At 39.7% G+C, this 18,448-nt stretch overlaps 1 protein-coding gene across 4 annotated transcripts; it reads left to right on the top strand.

Moving 5' to 3' along the window:
* Positions 1-233: 233 nt before the first annotated feature.
* Positions 234-16,528, top strand: TMEM19 (transmembrane protein 19). 4 transcript variants are annotated; one of them, XM_080622979.1, is made up of 9 exons: positions 234-320; positions 1,421-1,465; positions 4,955-5,105; positions 8,299-8,412; positions 9,914-10,051; positions 10,383-10,637; positions 11,338-11,547; positions 12,262-12,337; positions 14,378-14,430. In XM_080622979.1, the coding sequence occupies exons 2-9, from the start codon at positions 1,463-1,465 to the stop codon at positions 14,382-14,384; spliced, it is 954 nt and encodes a 317-aa protein (XP_080479105.1). In that variant the 5' UTR covers positions 234-320; positions 1,421-1,462; the 3' UTR covers positions 14,385-14,430. The 4 variants fall into 4 exon arrangements, with proteins under 4 accessions (XP_080479105.1, XP_080479104.1, XP_080479103.1 ...); XM_080622978.1 differs by lacking the exon at positions 12,262-12,337 and having other exon boundaries at positions 4,955-5,093; positions 14,378-16,528; XM_080622977.1 differs by lacking the exon at positions 12,262-12,337 and having other exon boundaries at positions 14,378-16,528.
* The last annotated feature ends 1,920 nt before the right edge of the window (positions 16,529-18,448 follow it).

Raw genomic sequence — 18,448 nt, 5'->3', positions numbered from 1 at the left:
AAAGCCAGTCAATCCTGTTCCCTTGCATAGCTATTATTCTGTCAACACAGACTATGGTTTACCTAGTGCGGTGATACAGAACAACAATGCAGCTTTGATGTCTGTCCCATTGTTGTTCCCATCCACCGCATGTTGGCATTCATTTCTCAAAGCAGTTCTGGTGTACATGAGCTAGATTCCTCCTCGAGGAGCCTAACCTCTCAGTTTCCCTCCAGGCACACTCAAAGGTTTGAAGCATCTGACCCCACATGTGAACCACACCATCAAAAATACCTAACAAATGCTGACAGTTTTTTCCAGAAGTGTTTGTTTGCAATTTGGTAGGTATTTTCACAGGTGACTGCTAATTTTGGGTGCTCTACTTAAAATGGATATTTACCTGCAGTATGAGGCTTTTCCTTCTGTTTTCTGTAAACTAATGACACTAACGCCATAAGATTTTACAGTCTATTTTGTCTTTTCTAGAAGTGTGAATATTTGTTCAAGGCTCTTGCCAGTAGCTATACTTAGTGCAATGTTAACAACGTTTAGAGATTTTTAATTTCATGTATTTAACAGTATTTTGTCTTCAATAATTTTTTTTTTTGTTATTAGAAAGACAAGTTTAACAATGAAGAATAAAAAAAGTTTAAATTAGTATTTAAGTTTCAAGCTATATTACTCATAATGCAGTCTATCAAGCACCAAAACTACAGAGGCAATTAATAAGAAGCAGGAATATTCAACTAAGTAAATATATGTACAGATATAAATTCTTGTGGAGTGTTACAAGGAAAATACAGCATAAAAGCTCATGCCCAAGTATGGTGTTTTCTCCTGTAATAGCCAAGTTAAAGAAAGTAGTAAGAATCAAGATCATTGAAGCAGTTCTGTTTCCTTCATTGTCCTATTAACTGTAAGACAAACAATACTCATCTCCAAAGACAATTTTAATAGCTTCCTCTGTTTTTTAAAAACAATGGCCAACTCCTTTTATCTCTCTTTTATCTCTAGTACGAACAGTATTTTTTATCCTGTAAAAAAAGACTATGGAGGGAGGTGAAACGGATTATTCCATGGTCAGATCAGCATTTCCTATTGATTTTATACCAGTAAGAAAAAAGAATAGCTTAACAAAAACAGAACTCTCACAAATATGAATAATGTTTTAAGCAGATTAGAGAAATGTAGGGTACTATCAGACATACAAAAATGTGGAACAGAACAGAAAGTCTACTTCTACTTCATGAAAATTTGGAAATTTTATGCTATATTATGGCAAACCTACTAAATTCTAATGTATTCCTGGGAAAAGAATGAATGTAAAAGAGTGATTAGCATGCTATGTACAGTAACATGCTATTATCTTCAGTTGGTCATACTGCCTTTAATCATCTTGCATTCCTGTCTCCTATTAAATCGTATTTCTTTTTACTTCTAGACTCTGCGCTGGTTGTGCTTTGCATCCTATAGATCTGGGAAAATGGTAAGAAGGAACTCTTCTTCTCAATATTGGGCAGCCTGTAATTCTAACAATATTTTTTTATTTAAACTTCTCAGGTTTGTCTTGTTTCAATAATGTATTTGTATGGGAAAGCATGGGGAAAAACTTTAAGATCTACTTGTCTCAAGCAACTGTTACTTGCCTTTTTTTAATTATCAAGCTTATCAATATTATTAGGTATGAATTGGGAATGTGTTTTTTTAATAAGCAAAACCTATTTATTAAATGTATGTATTGCATGTATTATACAATGCTCTTCTTACTGATCAAGATGGCATTTTAAGTACGTGAATTCTGAATTCATGATACTGTAAACATCTAGATGGGTGCTTAATTTAAATTAAAAAACCCTCCCAAACAACACATTTGCCCATTGAAAGTGTTGTGATTTTATTGTTAATCATTATTGCAGGACTTAGTAAAAACAAACAGCAACATCTAGAAAACAGGACTTTAAACATAGTATTTGGGCCAATGACAGTAAGTGCTGTATATGTTACTTTCAAAAATGCGGCAACTTCTTTCAGTTTTATCTAAAAGTGAAAAGAAGTCCAACTTTAGGTTTCTTTCTTTTTCATTTCCAAATCTTCTTGTAACATTCCATGTGTACCAAGTGACTGCAGGAAAACTTGTTGGCTTCATATAATAGAAAAAACTGAAAGAGGGATGTATGAAGCCACATACAGAAAAAGCAAAAGAGCTAAAGCGCATATAGCAAAAGACTCAGAGCTAAAAGAGGAGTCAAAGACAATATTATTCACAGTGGTTGCTACAGGTTTCATGACTAGAACCACCTTTCTCACCCCAGGCACCAAGAGCAGTATACTCTTTGCTTTTCTTTCTCATGTAAGCTCCAGGAGCAGCATCTGTGGCTTTGAGCCAAGATATAAGGTTTGTGGATAAGCCAGTGCAATAGTCTGGCATGTCTCTAAATCAATGCAAGTGCTACCTATCCATGAAGGAAGCCGAAGGACCCTTTAGAGTGCCACAAACCTGTCCCCTCATCATACCAGCTTGTGTGTTACCATTAATCATAGTCCCATGGTTGCACAGTCCGACAGGTATCAGCCAGGGGTTTACGATTCCTGCAGGAATCTTTGTTTCTCCACCAGAAAATGCAGTATCAGGCTATTAGTTTAGAAAACAAAAAATAAGCAACAAATTAAATAATTAATTTCAGTTAAGAGTGTATTTGAATTAATAGATTTATGGGAGTCGGTTACACCTAAACAAGCAGGTACTTGTTCAGCCAGCAGTCTAAGTAGAAGTATCTTGTTCTGGTTGAAAAATTTGTTTACTTAGATTTTGGCAGGAGCATCTAAGCAGTGTTGTATCAGTGTTATCCTTTAAAAGGTGGCCTGTTCTTACAAAGCAGCCCAGCTGCTGAGCCCCTGCCTTTTAAGATTTCAAATCCAGATCTCAGATAGAATGAAAATTTGCGAGCTAGGAAGGAACACCAGGCATACCAAAGTGAGTCCTGCTACATTAGTATTAATATTTTGGGGATTTCCAGTTCAGAGAAAATTTGGGTGTTCCCAGTCTTTATTATCAATAAATACAGCAGAAAATAAAGCCTCTACACCCTTGCCTAAGGCACCTGGTTCAAATTTTGGCTCTAATTGGCTGGAGCCAACACATTGTAAACACCCAAGTGTTAACTTTAACCTCTGAAATAAGCCTGCTGCCTTCAACTAAAACCAAGTGTCTGTAAATCTCTGTAGAACATGATCCCTAGTTTAGACAACATAGAATCATAGAATAGTTAGGGTTGGAAAGGACCTTAAGACCATCTAGTTCCAACCCCCCTGCAGGGACACCTCACGCTAAACCATGTCACCCAAGGCTCTGTCCAACCTGGCCTTGAACACCGCCAAGGATGGAGCACTCAGAAGCAGCTGTGAGCTGACTATTTCTTTCACAGCAACACAAAAATATATCTAAGTTTCTGTTGCAAAAGAATCCACAACCTGGACTGTGTTCACACCCTGTTAGAAACTTACTCCAGATCCTGAATGAAAAATAATGGAACATGCTTGAAAAATGAACAGGTGCCAACACACAAGAAATCTGCTTCAATTCAGCAGGGAAATTGTCAACTCTTACACTAAGATTATTTATTTGAATTTTTAAGCTTAAAAGCTACCCTTGTGTATGCAAATGACCTTTTAATTCACATTTTCCTATTACTCTGCCTGTCACTGAATAGTGAAATATTCTATTCTGCTGTTGCTACAAGTCCATAAAAAATGGCAGCCAAGGTTACTGATGTTCATGAGGTGGCTCATCTGCACCCATGTTTGTAAACTTGAAGGGTTTGGGTCTACCTTCCACATAACAAATGTTTAATACATAAATGCTACTTGAGAATTACCTTCTGTGATGCTTGAAGTAGTTTATTTTATAGGCAGCTGCCTCAAAATGGAGGGGTTTTGAGAAGTGGAGTTTCTCATCTTTCTTTGGTTTGGTAACCAAACCAAAGCCTCTAAGATGCGAAGTGGAAGTTGTGGAGTCCTTCTAGCAACTCGGGATACATTATTTACAGTCGAGTGTTTTGAGAGTAATTCTGGCATGCCCAACGAAAAGCTACCAGGCAGGTTTGGCTTGTTTTCATTCCATGTGAACTTCAAGAGATGTTTCAAGTCTCCTTCTTGTCCTGTTAATGAACTCGCAATGCTCCAGCAAGTTTCAAACCTCATCCAGATACTCACTGGTATTACTAATTACCAACTCATTTCATATTTTTCATGCCTAGGTTTATTACACAAACGCTATTTGCCAAATTTGATTTATATTTAACTACTGTTTTTTCCATTGGTCGTTATTCGAGCCTACAGTGTGAGGCACCAGACACCCTGGTGCAAAGGCAAGCAGTGGGCCCATGAGCCCGGAGAGAGCAGCTGACTCACGGGTGGCCGTTTACCACAGGGGAGGCACGCTTAATAAGGACGGGGGGTTGCGACAGGCAGACGATCGGCACCCGGGAGCCCACTAGGGCTGGGAAAGGCTATGGGTGGATGACCGATATCGCAGCTCCCTCCCGAGGCCTGTTGAGTGTTTGCAGGACCGGGGGCGACTCCTCCCTCCCTCCCTCCCTCCCTCCCTCCCTCCCTCCCTCCTTCCCCGCCACCGTGCAGTTCGGCGAAGCATGCGCAGAGGGGCAGCGGGGCGGGATGGTGGCGGCGCCGGAGGGCCGCGGGAGCAGGTCGGTGGCGGAGCTAGGTGGTGGGAGGGAAGGAGGAAGGACCGGGGTCTACCAGTCGCAGAGCGCCTCGCAGCTCGGCCCCTAGCGTCAGCCCACCCATGAACGGGTCGGTGCCTCCTAGTGGCGCCCCGAGGTGTGGAGGAACAGAGGAGGCCTCGGGGGCGGTGCGGACCGCTTCGGGCCGCGGCTCGGGCCGGGCGGGAGCAGGAGGAAGAGGAGGAGGAGGTAGCGATGTGGCTGATGCAGTGCGCCCCGTGCTTCCCCTCCAGGTATTCTCTTTTTGGATTCCTATGTCCTATTGCGAGGAGGATTTCTTCAAAGAGTACCTCAAGATGATGGCGAATATTATCATCCTGAACGCGCTCATTTGTATTTCTCTGGTGTTCTGGATCGTGTCCATGACCGCAAGTACGTACTACGGTGAGTGCAAAGGCCGGGTGGGGGCTGGGGAGGTGACACGGCGAGGGGCGAGCGGAGCCCCTGCAGGCTGGAAGTACGGCGTTGCAAGAGGGGTTGCCCAGCTGCTTTCAGCCTAGCAGAGCTGAAAACCTTAGCCCTGACAGTGGCTGCTGATGGTTTATAAGGTGTTAATGGCCACTTTGCCCTTCTAGGTACACTGGTAGGGATCCCGTTGAGTGTAAAATGGTGGTATCCTTTATAATTTATCTTCCTGAAAGAAAGCAAATATTCGGAGTTCTTCCCTCTGAGGGTGGTGAGGCACTGGCACAGGTTGCCCAAGGAAACTGTGGGTGCTCCATTCCTGGCCGTGTTCAAAGCCAGCTTGCACGGGGCTTTGAGAATGTGGTGTAGTGGAAGGTGTCCCTGGCCGTGGGGTTGGAACTGGATGAGCTTTAAGGTCCTTTTCAACCCAGATGATTCTGTGATTCAGTGAAAGCTCAGGCTGTGGCTTAGTTGTGTGTAGTTGCAGGGACATTAGTGCTTTCCGTACTCTCATTTCAGTTCTAGGACCATTTTTACAGCAGTGTGGAAAAGCAGCAGTACTGCCTTCGCATCAGTTCAAACCTAGAAGAATCTTAACTGCTTTCCTAAGACAAGGAAAGACTTGTTCTTAAGACTTCTGCCAATTTCATGCAGGAAATGCTTAGCTCCAATGTCGATGCAGTATTGCTGAGAGTACCTAGGGATGCAGTGTGAAGACCTTCAACTGCCTGGTGTCACCCTGGATCCAGAATAAATCCAGCTAGAATAAATACCCACCAGTATAAGCTGAGTTTTGCAGTGGCAGCTGCATGTCTCTGCTCAGTGTTTTTCAGTGCTTCAGGTTTTAGGATGGTGCATTAGTCCTGGTACAGCATTAAATCTGCGTTGTTTGGACACTTCTACATTGGCTTGTAGAGAGATGCCAGACACATAGAAGTCATGCAGAAGCAGTTTGTCTTATTCAGAGCTAGCCAAGTTGGACTGAAACATGCAACATTGTGTATATCAGCTCTATAGGTATAGCTCTCTCTGTTTTTCTGCTAACTAGGATATTCCAGTCCTTGCTATATAAAATGAGTGAGAATTGACAGCAGAAACTGGAGAGGCCTGGTAAATCTTTGTGGCCCTCCCTGAGACTCACTCCAGCAGGTGAATCAGATGTATCAGGTATCTCCTGATACTGAGAAGGAGACTGTGGACAAATCTTCCCTTTTTAAAAAATGGTTATAGAGCAAGAAGGTCAATTCTGAGGTCTCCTAAATGAGAAGGATGTGAAGCTGTTGGAGCGAGTCTAGAGGAGGGCCACAGAGATGACTAGAGGGCAGGCACACCTGTCCTGGGAAGACAGGCTGAGAGAATTGGGGTTGGTAAGCCTGGAGAAAAGATTCCGGGGAGACTTTAGAGCAGCCTTCCTCTACCTAAAGAGGGCCTACAAGAAATCTGGAGAGGGACTTTTCACAAGGGCATGTAGTGACAGGACAAGGGGGAATGGTTTTAAGCTGGAAGAGGGTAGGTTTAGATTAGATACCAAGAAGAAATTTTTTACTGTGATGGCGGTGAGGTGCTGGCACAGGTTGCAGCCACTGTCAGAGAAGAAAAATCAGTGGAAAGGATTCCCCCACTATGTGGGGCATGTTAACATGTAGAGAAAGAAGGCTATCTCTTAGATTAAATACGTGCTCTCAGTTTACACTGAATGCCACAAAGAAAATAATTTCTCATGCCAACGTGTTGTGCAAACAAAATGAAAATCTGTTGTCACTCAATCTGGTTGTGCTGTTCTAGATAGAATTGAGGAAAAAAATAACAGGGAGGACGGTGGAATGTAGAAGTGGAAAAAGATTATTCTAGAAAATCCTAAGAGAAGAAAAAAAATTCATATTACAAGACATAAAACTGTTGGGTGCAGCTTGCTTATCAACAAGTTCTATGACACTCCAGATCAAGATCCAGATCAAGGGAGGTTGTGAATGCTCCATCCTTGGCGGTGTTCAAGGCCAGGTTGGATGGGGCCTTGGGTGGCATGGTTTAGTGTGGGGTGTCCCTGCCGATGGCAGGGGAGTTGGAGCTAGATGATCTTAAGGTCCTTTCCAACCCTAACTATTCTATGATTCTATAAGATGAAGATAGGCTGAGAAAGTTGAGGCTGTTCAGCCTGGAGAAGAGAAGGCCTCGTGGAGACCTCATAGCAGCCTTCCAGTATGTGAAGAGGGCCTACAAGGATGCTGGAGAGGGACTCTTCACTAGGGACTGTAGTGATAAGACAAGGAGTAATGGGTTAAAACTTAAACAGGGGAAGTTTAGATTGGATATAAGGAAGAAATTCTTTACTGTAAGGGTGGTGAGGCACTGGAATGGGTTGCCCAGGGAAATTGTGAATGCTCCATCCCTGGCAGTGTTCAAGGCCAGGTTGGAGAGAGCCTTGGGTGACATGGTTTAGTGTGAGGTGTCCCTGCTCATGTCAGGGGGGTTGGAACTAGATGATCTTAAGGTCCTTTCCAACCCTAACTGTTCTATGATTCTATGAAGATGGGCTGCCAGGTTGGGAAAGGCTTGCATGCGTGTATGGTAGAGAGGGCCTACGCAAAGCAAAGACTAAGAAGTCTGAATCATCTGTGAATTCTCAGCTAAGCCAAATTTTCTGCAGAAACAGACAGGACAAGGAGAACTGCATTAAATTTCTTCAGGCTCACTTCAGCATAAATATTCAGGTGGAAACCAGACTATATAACACTTGATTTGTATGTCATGTGGCTACCTTTCCTTAAATACAAAATTTACAGTGTATTATTGTTCTTTATTAAAAACTATGGTTTGGAGAATGATGGCTTGCTGAAATAAGCTTTATTTTTTTCAGTATTCCTAGTTTCCTTTAACTGTTTCTAGGACTAGCCCTTTTGGTGAAAAATTAAAGAGTTAATAAAGTCATAGGAACAACTATTGTAAAAGATAACAAATGTGTTCTCGTGTCCTGAGGGATGTAAGTGCTGCCTGTTGAGGAGATGCACTCCTGTGAGCGGGAGAGGGACCCAAGAGCTTGGTTACCATGGGTAAAAAGTTTTAATCTCTAAGATCAGTTTTTAAACATATACCAGAAGATAATGGCTTCATATATAAAGGCTTTAAAAAGGCTTGTAAGGATCATATGTAACCATTTTATTTGGTTTATCAGGTACTTTACGACCTATTTCTCCATGGCGCTGGCTTTTTTCAATCTTGGTTCCACTTACAATTGCTACACAGGGTTTTAAGAAGAAGAGTCTTGATCACAGTGGTGCATTAGGAGGTATGTTTTCTGTGAGACTGCTAAGCTAAATATTTAGTAAACTAAACTAAAGCCCTTTGTATGGTACATAATAGTCTTTTAAGACTTTACTACCTAGTTCTATTATAATAAAAGTGTAAATGTAAGCATACGTACCTTAAATTCACAGGTTTTTTTCCTCATGCCTGTTTAAATAGTTTTTTGTTGCTGTTTGTAATTCATTTGATTAATATTGTCTTTAGACTTACATGAACCTAGAAAATTCTTGTAAACTTCAGTATAGCATGCAGTTAAATTGCATGTTTTAGTTTAACATACAGATAGATTCATGTAGAAATAAAGAAATGGCAAGAGTTAATGGTAAAGAAATACCATGAAACTGAGCCATGTCAGTAGCCTACGTGCCTGGTAGGAAACCAGTAAAGATACTGTGTTTCTCCTTTCTGTAATACGAGCAGTTTTAGACATTTTTTGGCCTTCTAAGAAAATGAAATCTGTACTTCAAGCAAATTACCATATCAACAACACTTTTCCTAATTATGTTATTAAAAAACCCCAATGTAGTGTACGGTAGTGTTTGTTGAAATCTGGTGCAAGATTTCTGGGTGATGTGATTCACCCTTGTCTTCTGATGTTGCCTGGATTGATGGTCAATGGAAGGAAACAGGGGCTCAGACCCTTTTCTCCCGTGTCACTGATTTGCAAGTCTTGTTCTGTCTGTGAGTTGAGGGGAGCATTTTCTAAATTAAGAAAAGCCATCTTTTCTCTTCTGCTGTTTCTGCCTGTTAACAGCTCTGCTAGCCAGTTTATGCTGGCATTTGCTTTATGTGCAGCCAGTTTTCTTTCAGTTGTGAAGAATTTTAATCTCATGGTGGGCAGTAGGAATTAGGCCTCCCCTGTGAAGGAGGAGATAAAACAGAATCATACCCGGGAGCTGAAATACTTGAAGAAAGAAAAAGATGGCTTAAAATCAAAAACGCAAAAAGAAAATGCGGAACAGAAAGGAGAAGTAGCATCCGTTAAGATACGGAAGAGGGTTATTCAGGTTATCTTAGAGACCTTGGGGGAGGGATTTGATTCCCAAATAGAAGATAAATTTGCTGACAGAGACACAGCCATAGCTCTGTATATGGTTTTTACACAAATAATCCTATTTGTCAGGCAGAGTACTTCAGTTTAAATTATATAACCTTAGGCCTTTTATTTATTTATTTATTGCTCTTTTATTTTTGCACATTATTACTAATTTGTGGCAAGAGAAGGTCTTAAAAATCATATACTTTAGCAATAGAATTAACAATTCGGCAATAAAGTTTAAGAGAAAATTATAAAAATAACTGGTTTTTTTATTTTCAGTCAAGATGTCTTTGGAATTATTATACAGGTATTAGATGCTTCAGTAATTCTCTTCTTGCATGATTAAGGTTTATCATACTTTTTGTATTCAAGAGATTCAAAACACTTAAGTGCTTTGCGAAGTGTTACATGAAAGAACTTTATATACTTCTTTTTTTTCCCATAGGATTGGTGGTTGGATTTATCCTTACAGTTGCAAATTACAGTTTCTTCACCTCTTTGTTTGTATTTTTTGTTACTTCTTCAAAACTTACTAAGTGGAAGAAAGATATAAAGAAGCAAATAGATTCAGAATACAAAGAAGGTAAGGCATAACTTTAAAATTCTTCCAGATTCCTTGTGAAGAATAAATATTGTATATTCCTCTTTCTTTCAAAGGGGCAGATGAGATGTAACGTCCAAAATAGGGCACACTGTTGTTTTGCCTCGCCTCCAACCCCATCCCTATGAACGTTAGCAAGTGACTTTGCTTTTGCTTCTGTTAGATTTTATAAATTGCTATCTAGTTTCTGGTTCTAAAATGTATCTTTTTTTATTTTAAATTTATATGTGTGTATTTTGCTTTTGTCTCGTGCTGTTGCCTGTCCAGGGTACTTTACCTGAAAATACTAATACTTCGGTTTTTGTCACTTTAGGTGGACAGAGGAATTGGTTGCAAGTATTGTGTAATGGTGGTGTTCCTACTGAGCTGGCTATCTTATATATGATAGAAAATGGACCGGGTGAAATTCCTATAGACTTTTCAAAGCAATACACAGCATCATGGATGTGCTTATCCCTTTTGGGAGCTTTGGCATGCTCTGCTGGTGACACATGGGCTTCAGAGATTGGTAGTGTTATGAGTAAAAGCAAGCCAAGGTTGATAACAACCTGGGAAAAGGTTCCAGTAGGTAAGGTGTTACCTGTTCTGCATGTTCTTATGCTAATCTGTTTAGAACTATGCATCTGACTTGAAAATTAAAAAAAAAAAAAAAGCAACCAAAAAACTCCAAAAACCCCAAACTTCAGAAATCTGGGATTAGAAAATGTTAGCAGGAATGCATTTGCTGAAATGGAATATACCCAGTTGTGTTTCTGCTGCATCTCGGTGGTGGGAGCTAAAATCATTCTTAGTGAGTGCTGTCAGTTCTCATCTCTGGCACTAATAAAAGTCTTTATATTGCCAAAAATATAAAGAATACAAGCTTACAACTCGGTTTTTTAGACATGAAAATTTTAATCAGTGGAAGAATATATATATTCAATAGAGATGCTACAGAAAATTCATGTAACTAAATCACCCATTTCCTTTGGTATCTTACCAAGGATGGGTAAAGTGACCCTTCTGTCTGTCAGACCTTGTCTAAACAGTGGATGACATTGCTACCTTCAAGCAGTGTGTCTCTTTTTGAGTCTTGTTGGCATGTTGATCTGAGTTGTACACCTTGCAGGATAGGATTTGAATGCATGGTAATTTTTTTTTTTTTTTGCTTGTGGATATAAGGGGGGGAAGATCACTATGAACACAGCTTTGATTTCATATAAAACATTTGAACAAATGCAAGGCTTCAAGAAAAAGTTTGTGAATCAGCTTGGTTTTGTTTGATTCAGGTACTAATGGAGCAATTACTTTTGTGGGCCTGCTCTCAAGTTTGCTTGGGGGCATGGTAGTAGGTATAACCTACTTCATCACACAACTCATTTTCGTGACTGATCTGGAAGTATCTGCTCCACAATGGCCCATTATCGTGTTTGGTGCAGCAGCTGGCTTACTGGGATCAATTGTTGATTCCTATTTGGGAGCTACAATGCAATACAGCGGTAAGGTTCTTTTTTTTTTTTCTCCCCCCATTTTGAGTGTAACCTCAAAATGGACTTGGGATTTCCAGAAGGGCTGAGGACATGATTTTTAAATGGAAAAAATACAGAATTAGCAACATAAAGGATAAAGGGAGCCAAAGTGATGGGCATGATAATGAAAACAAGAGCAAGGGCATCTGGTTCTTTTCCGTATTTTTATTTGTGTATATTATGTTACTGTCTTGTTGATTACTGAAAGAGAACAGAGATCTGCAACATGTTAACTTGCAGAAAGCAATTGCTGCCCTCTAGTTTTCTATAGATCTAATTATGGTAACATACGAGAAAACGTCAGCTTAATTTTATCCATTTACCCAGATTGGTTGTCACTGCAGAAGCTTGAGTTCTAACTCTGAAGACAGCAATAGTGTCAGCTTTAAGAATTATGTAAGAAAAGCTCCAGGAACATGTGCCCACAATTTAAGTTTTCACTGCTTCTAGAGTACTGTTTCCTGTACGTTAAGTTTATGACAAACCAGCTGTGACTTTAACTAAAAAATCATATTCATTTTTAAAAACCCTCTTGGCTGGCTTATTCTAAATTATTTCAGTGTTTTATTCATTGCCTGTAAGGATCTTTGTCAGTGAATAAACACTACAGACAACCTTTAGGCTAAACTGTAAACTGCTGAAAAATTGTTTAAGGACTGTATGTGACGCTCTTCTGTTTAATAGCTGGTTACAGAGAGAATTCTTATCTATGTATTTGTTGGAAGTCGAGGTTTGAAGGTACAGATGAACTGCCTGAGAGGTACAAGTTATTTAAATCTGTCATCACAATGAGAACTGCAAACTGTTGTTGATGCTGTGGATTTGGCTTTCCAGCAGTTTTTATGCTCTATTTCTTGTAGTCTGTTTAGACTTTCTGTTTCCAAGAAAGCCTAAAATGGAATTGAGTGTTTAACGATTTGAGGAATTTCTAGAGATTTCTGTACTAAAGAAGCAGCACTTAAGCACTTGGACAATGTTTCATGCTTCTAATGATGCAGATGCATTAAGAGTATGTGGTAAACCTAGCTAATGCATGCCAGCATTTATCAGCATTTATTTATTCTTCACTTAGATATTTTCCATGCTCAGCAGCTTACTTTGCTAGCTGCAGCAGGGACAGTATGCAAGTTCCAGTGTTTCTTTTACAAATTCATAAGTACTGCTGCAGTATCTATATTATATACAGATATACACTGCGGTGGGTGTGTATGTATATATATGCTGTGATATAAATGAAATAGTGCTGCTCATGTGGTGCACGCTGTTAGGTTTTGTGTTCCTCCCTACTTCAACCTGCTTTTCCAATCCCCATTCAGTGTAGTCTCATAAGAAATACTCCAGTCTCTCTGCAGCATCTTGAAAAACAATAAATACGGCAGTGGTAATAAAGAATTGTGTATTCTTTTGAAAATAATATGCTGCCACTGCTAATCCCTTTTGTCAATTTTTTTCCAGTTGGTAATCCCCCTAGATTTGGTTTGTGTAATATACTGTGATAGCCAGTTTCTAGGAGAAAGTCCTTCCCTTCCCACACATTTGTTAAGTAAAACTTGGAATAGCTACACAGAATTACATTAAAATTTTCCTGTGTTATCAGTCTGAAGCCAGACTTATTCTGTAAATAACAAAAGGAATAGAAGGAATTGCTGTTACCTTTCCTACTACTTGTTAATGCTCTCAATCTATGCTTTATGTGCATTTGAAGTAAATATTTATAAAAATTTATTCCCAGTTTTTCTCTCAAGAAAACTTACAACTTCCCAAAACATAGCAAGTGTTAAGAGTTAAACTATCAGGCTTTGAAGTTGGATTTTTCTGTAGCTTTTTTGCATTATACAAAGCTCGGTTTAAATATATGATTCCAAGGTAAAAGTAATCGCAGATATATACTTGCCAGACAGGTTTGTGCTGTGGGGTTTTTTAAGTTTTGTCTGAGGTGCTGAAAATCTTTTTGTCATAAAGCAGCAGTTCTAGATGAAATTTCCCTGTTGTGGGATTTACAGATACAGAGAAAATAATATTAACATAAAATATACCGATTTATTTTGGAATGTTTCTTTGTGTCTTCCTTAAAGGTGTGCCCGTGGACATTACATACCCAGTTATATGCTTCACTACAGCATGAGTTGGCATTAAAATCAATCATGCTAGAATTTTACACTTTGATCAGCTTAGAAAGTAATGCAGCTGGACAGAACATAGGATACAGCTAATGAAATACAGTACTAGAGTACTGATAATACAGAGGTAGAGCAAGGAACAGCTTAAGTACCAGGAAAAAAAATCAGCTGCTGGTAGTATAAAAGTGCTATGTAAGTAGAAATGATAAATTCAAGCTCCATAAGAAGCTTGTTTTCTGACAGATTAAATAATAATGTTATTTCCGTAATTTTCCTTTGAAAACAAATACATCTTTGTGACAGGAAATACGTGTTGCTAATCAGTTGTTTCTGTTTGGTTGAAACGAGCATCCAGTGCCTTAGAACAACTTACTCCTCTCCTGATCTAGCTTGCTCCATTCCTTTCTTAGCTATGAAACTACATAAAGAGAGAAGCAGATCTGGCAGAAGTGTAACTTTGAAAAGAAGTAACTTCTAACATAAAATACTGTATTTATATTCCATTCTTTGAAGCTACGAGAGTAAACTAACTGTGATTTAATTTAGTCTGTTGCTGTCTTTTCTTACAGAGGCTTAACACATGATAGTAAACTAAATTTATGAAGTTGCATACATTTGGTTACTAAGTTTCTTTTCAGCTTGATTGGCTTTGTAAAATGAAGTCTTTTATCTTTCCCCAGGTTTTGACCAGAATATTGGCATGGTTGTCAACCACCAAACAAAAGACTCCAAGCACATATCTGGAAAACCCATATTGGACAATAATGCAGTAAATCTTTTTTCTTCTATAATCATTGCTTTGATGCTTCCAGGTATGGCGTGGTGTTTCTGGCCCAGGCGTTGAAGTGGTTTAAGGTTTTCTGCATGTGATTTGTTTATGTTCAGTTTTACACAAAGACTCCGCGTCCTCTTTGAATCCCTCTTGAACAGAGGGATCTGAAACTTTCAGAGATCCAAAGGACTTTCCATCTCAACTGACTAAGGCTGTAAGCTTCATATTGCAATTGGTGTTTCTCAGGGGAAGGGAAGGGTTTTGCCAATATGCTCTTGATGCTCTTGAGATGGATGCAGATCATTGCCAAGTGAGGTGAAGCATTTCATTGTCCTCATGGAACTGAAACGTTAGAGTCTGTTCTCTCCAGTCCCCATCATCTGGAAGGACAAGAAGCTGGAATCACAGAATCAACTAGGTTGGAAAAGACCTTTAAGATCATTAAATCCAACCATTACCCCAGGACTGCCAAGTCCATCACTAAGCTATGTCACTGAGGGCCTCATCTACATGGTTTGTGAACACTTCCAGAGATGGTGATTCCACCACTGCCCTGGGCGGCCTGTTCCAACACCTGATCCTGCCTTCGGTGAATAAATTTTTCCCAATGTCCAGTGTAAACCTTCCCTGGCGCAGCTTGAGGCTGTTACCTCTTATCCTGTCGCTTGTTTCTTGGGAGAAGAGACTGACCGCCACCTCACTACAACCTCCTTTCAGGTAGCTGTAGAGAGCGATAAGGTACCCCCTCAGCCTCCCTTCTCCAGACTAAACACCCCTAGTTTCCTCAGGTGCTCCTCATACCATTCTCCAGCTTTGTTGCCCTTCTCTGGACCCACTTCAGCACCTCAATGTCTTTCTTGTAATGAGGGGCCCAAAATCGAACGCTATTTGAGGTGCAAATAGAAGTCTAATCAACATCAGTCAGTGTGATGGGGCATTGTGGCTGTTGTCCACCAAGTACACTGCAGCTTTATATGCAATGGTAACACAGGTGAAATGGCTGGAATCTGGCATTTGCCATAATCTACAGTATGTAAGATTTTATGGAAATACTGGGGGAGAGAATAAGCCTTGTTGCCTATTCTGCATTCTGGTACTATCTCCACTTTCCTGGGAATAGGGTTGGTAAAAGTGATGCCACTACATAATGTTTGCAGCAAAAGACTAAATTTAAAATAAAATTTAAATTTAGAATCTGAAATAAAAGCTCATTAGTTGTTCCAGAATAATATATCTGTGCTTTTTTTGAAGTCTTTATTTCAAAACTAATGATATTTATGAACATTGTCAATACTGTGATACGTACTAAATTAAAGATTACAATTGTGAATTCACATTCATCTCTTTAGAAATAGAACATTTTGTTCATAAGCTTAGAATTATTCCATAATGTTTAGCATTCTGACCAAACTATCCTCTCTGGTTCTTTCTCAGCAGTGGAAGTGTTTCCCATTTTGTTTGGGATTGCTATTCAGAGTTGGTGGCCTCAGCCAAAGAAGCTACAGAGGTATCCTTGTAGTGAATGGGGAAAGTCTCACTTATAAGCCATTTAAAAATGGGAATTTAACTTCTACTCAGGCTTCTGTGTTGGGTGATTCCATCTTCCATCATTACTTTATAAAAGAGATGGAAGTAATTTAGCCTGCACACATAGTATTTAAACCTTAGAGGTACCCACATAATAACATGTCATTGTTGACATTGGAAGATAGGGCCCAGGCTGTTTACTTATGAAAAGCTTTTTCTTTTTAATTATCTTTAGCTGAGTATTTTGTATTAAACACTTGTTTTTTATGAATGTCTTGTGTCTGTTGCTTGTCTGAACTCACTTGAATTGTGTATTTTGTCACCTTTTGTGGCAATATTAAAAACTGCCATGTTGAGTTTATTCTTTCGCATATCTGGTCTATATAAATCTGGAATTTATCACTGGAACTAGTTCACTGTATTACCCCATTATAGAGATGAGATTTCAAGCTAGTAAAAGCTTTCTGAAAAGAAAAATTGTATGGCTGCTGTATGTCTGTTCCTGTGGAAAGGCACAAAATTGTAAAGGAATATATGCACTTGAAGTGTAACAATAAACACTTGAGATTTTCATGCGTTGTCTGGATTTCTGCTGCTTCTGAATAAACACTGTCTTTAGTTGTCTTTTAAGGTTTTATTACTACTGTTGTGATTTCTGGAATTAACACATTTTCGTACGATACTTTTGCTTTCCATTAAATGCCTTATTTTTATATTCTTTTATTTCCTGGAACAAAGTCTGCTTTCTAACACTGAAACTTTTCACTATTGAATATGAGTCTCATTTGAAAAACAGTTTACTGTAGTGAGAAGACATCTGGGATTTTAAATTCATAGCAGCGTGAAATGCTTTGATCTGTTAACATATGAGTGAATATGATCTGAATGAAATGAGCTTCTGCAGGGAGGACCTTCAAAGCCGTTTTTTTTTACTTGTCATCCCTAGGGGATGATGCTTGAGTTGCTTTTGAAACTCCCACTCATCAGTCTCCCGTATTTAGAAAGGTCTGAGTGCTCTTGAATTGTGAAAAGGACAGTCTAAGCTCCAGGTACATTATACTGAGTGGTGTATAGCATATGTGAATATTGGTACATTTAACTCTTTAGCAGCTGTAAAACTGTTTGCGGGGGGGGGGGGGCAGGATACAGGACATAGGTTCTAGGATGTGACAAACTGCCTGTAACTTGGTGTGTGTCACTAACAGCAGTTCCTGAGCTCAGAAGGGGACAGACAGGGATACCACCTGTCCACGTGCTACTTGGAAAGGCAGAAAATGCAGTTAAAGGGAAGGTGATAAAAGGAGCTAGGAGAAAACCAAGGAAATTGACAGATTTGAAGGTACAAAACAGGTCACTGCAATAAGTAAATATAGTTCCATTCTTTAAACGCTTCAATATTCCTTTTGCTTCCCAGCCATCAGTACCCTTAGCAAATAGCTGTCACTGATACATAAATAACAGTTCTGAAGACTTAGTTTCTAACAGTAAGGGGCTGAAACATCTTGAATTATTGTTGGCGTTTTACAGATCCTGGTTTGGGCACTGGATAAATGTGACAATAGGTTGATATATTAAAACCTGTTAGGATTGGGCACCTCAGGTTTGTAAGCAGGATTTGTTGTACCTGTGTTCACCCCAACAGTGCTTTGGGCCCCACTCTGACCCTTTTTAAGTTTTTATTAACCAGCATTTCAAATGGCAGTAGGTCACCGTTCCGCAAGCAGAAGTCAGCCTGTTTGACAGACCATTTATTCACCTCAAGCTTTGTAGGCACTTTACAGTCTCTGCTTCTGGCTCTTGCTGTAACTGGATAATAACTTCCAATTTAAACACTGCTTCTGTTGGGGGACCTGTTGTAATGCATAAATTGGAGGAGGTACATGGATTCACTCAGACTACATGGATCCCTGCAGTGCGCCCAAGCCTGCAGCTGCCTTCAGTAAATATTAATGCAAGTCCCAAATGAAGATGAAATAGGGGAATGTGGAAAAAAGCTGCCAGGAAAAGGGCAGTTTGTACTTGGATACTCCCAAGTCTGTGAAACATTAGTCCAAGTAAAGAAATTCCACCAGGAAAGTATTTGCTCTGGAGCTTTTCTACAGCTTTCGCCCCCCAGGGGAGAATGAGTCAGGTTTAATACGTTGCCACTACAACCACTAAATCATAGAACAGCCCAGGTTGGAAGGGACCATAACAGATCATCTGCTCCCAACATCTTGTGGGAAAGGGAGCCTAGATGAGGTCATCTAGCACCCTGTCCAATCGCATCTTGAAAACCTCCAGTGATGGGGACTCTACCACATCCCTCAATGTCATTGAGTAAGCATTCCTTGAGTAAGGCAGATGCGAAGAGAAGCAGAACACCACCATTCTGTGAGTTCTGACCGGAAAACCTTCCATGTGACTGATAATATGAAATAGTAATGTCATACACATTATTACCTTGGAAATA

The sequence above is a fragment of the Psittacula echo genome, assembly GCF_963264785.1.
Source record: "Psittacula echo genome assembly, chromosome: 1".
In the NCBI taxonomy this organism is placed as follows: domain Eukaryota; kingdom Metazoa; phylum Chordata; class Aves; order Psittaciformes; family Psittacidae; genus Psittacula; species Psittacula echo.
The sequence above is the reverse complement of the archived record's forward strand: the minus strand, read 5'-3'. Positions and strand labels throughout refer to the sequence as shown.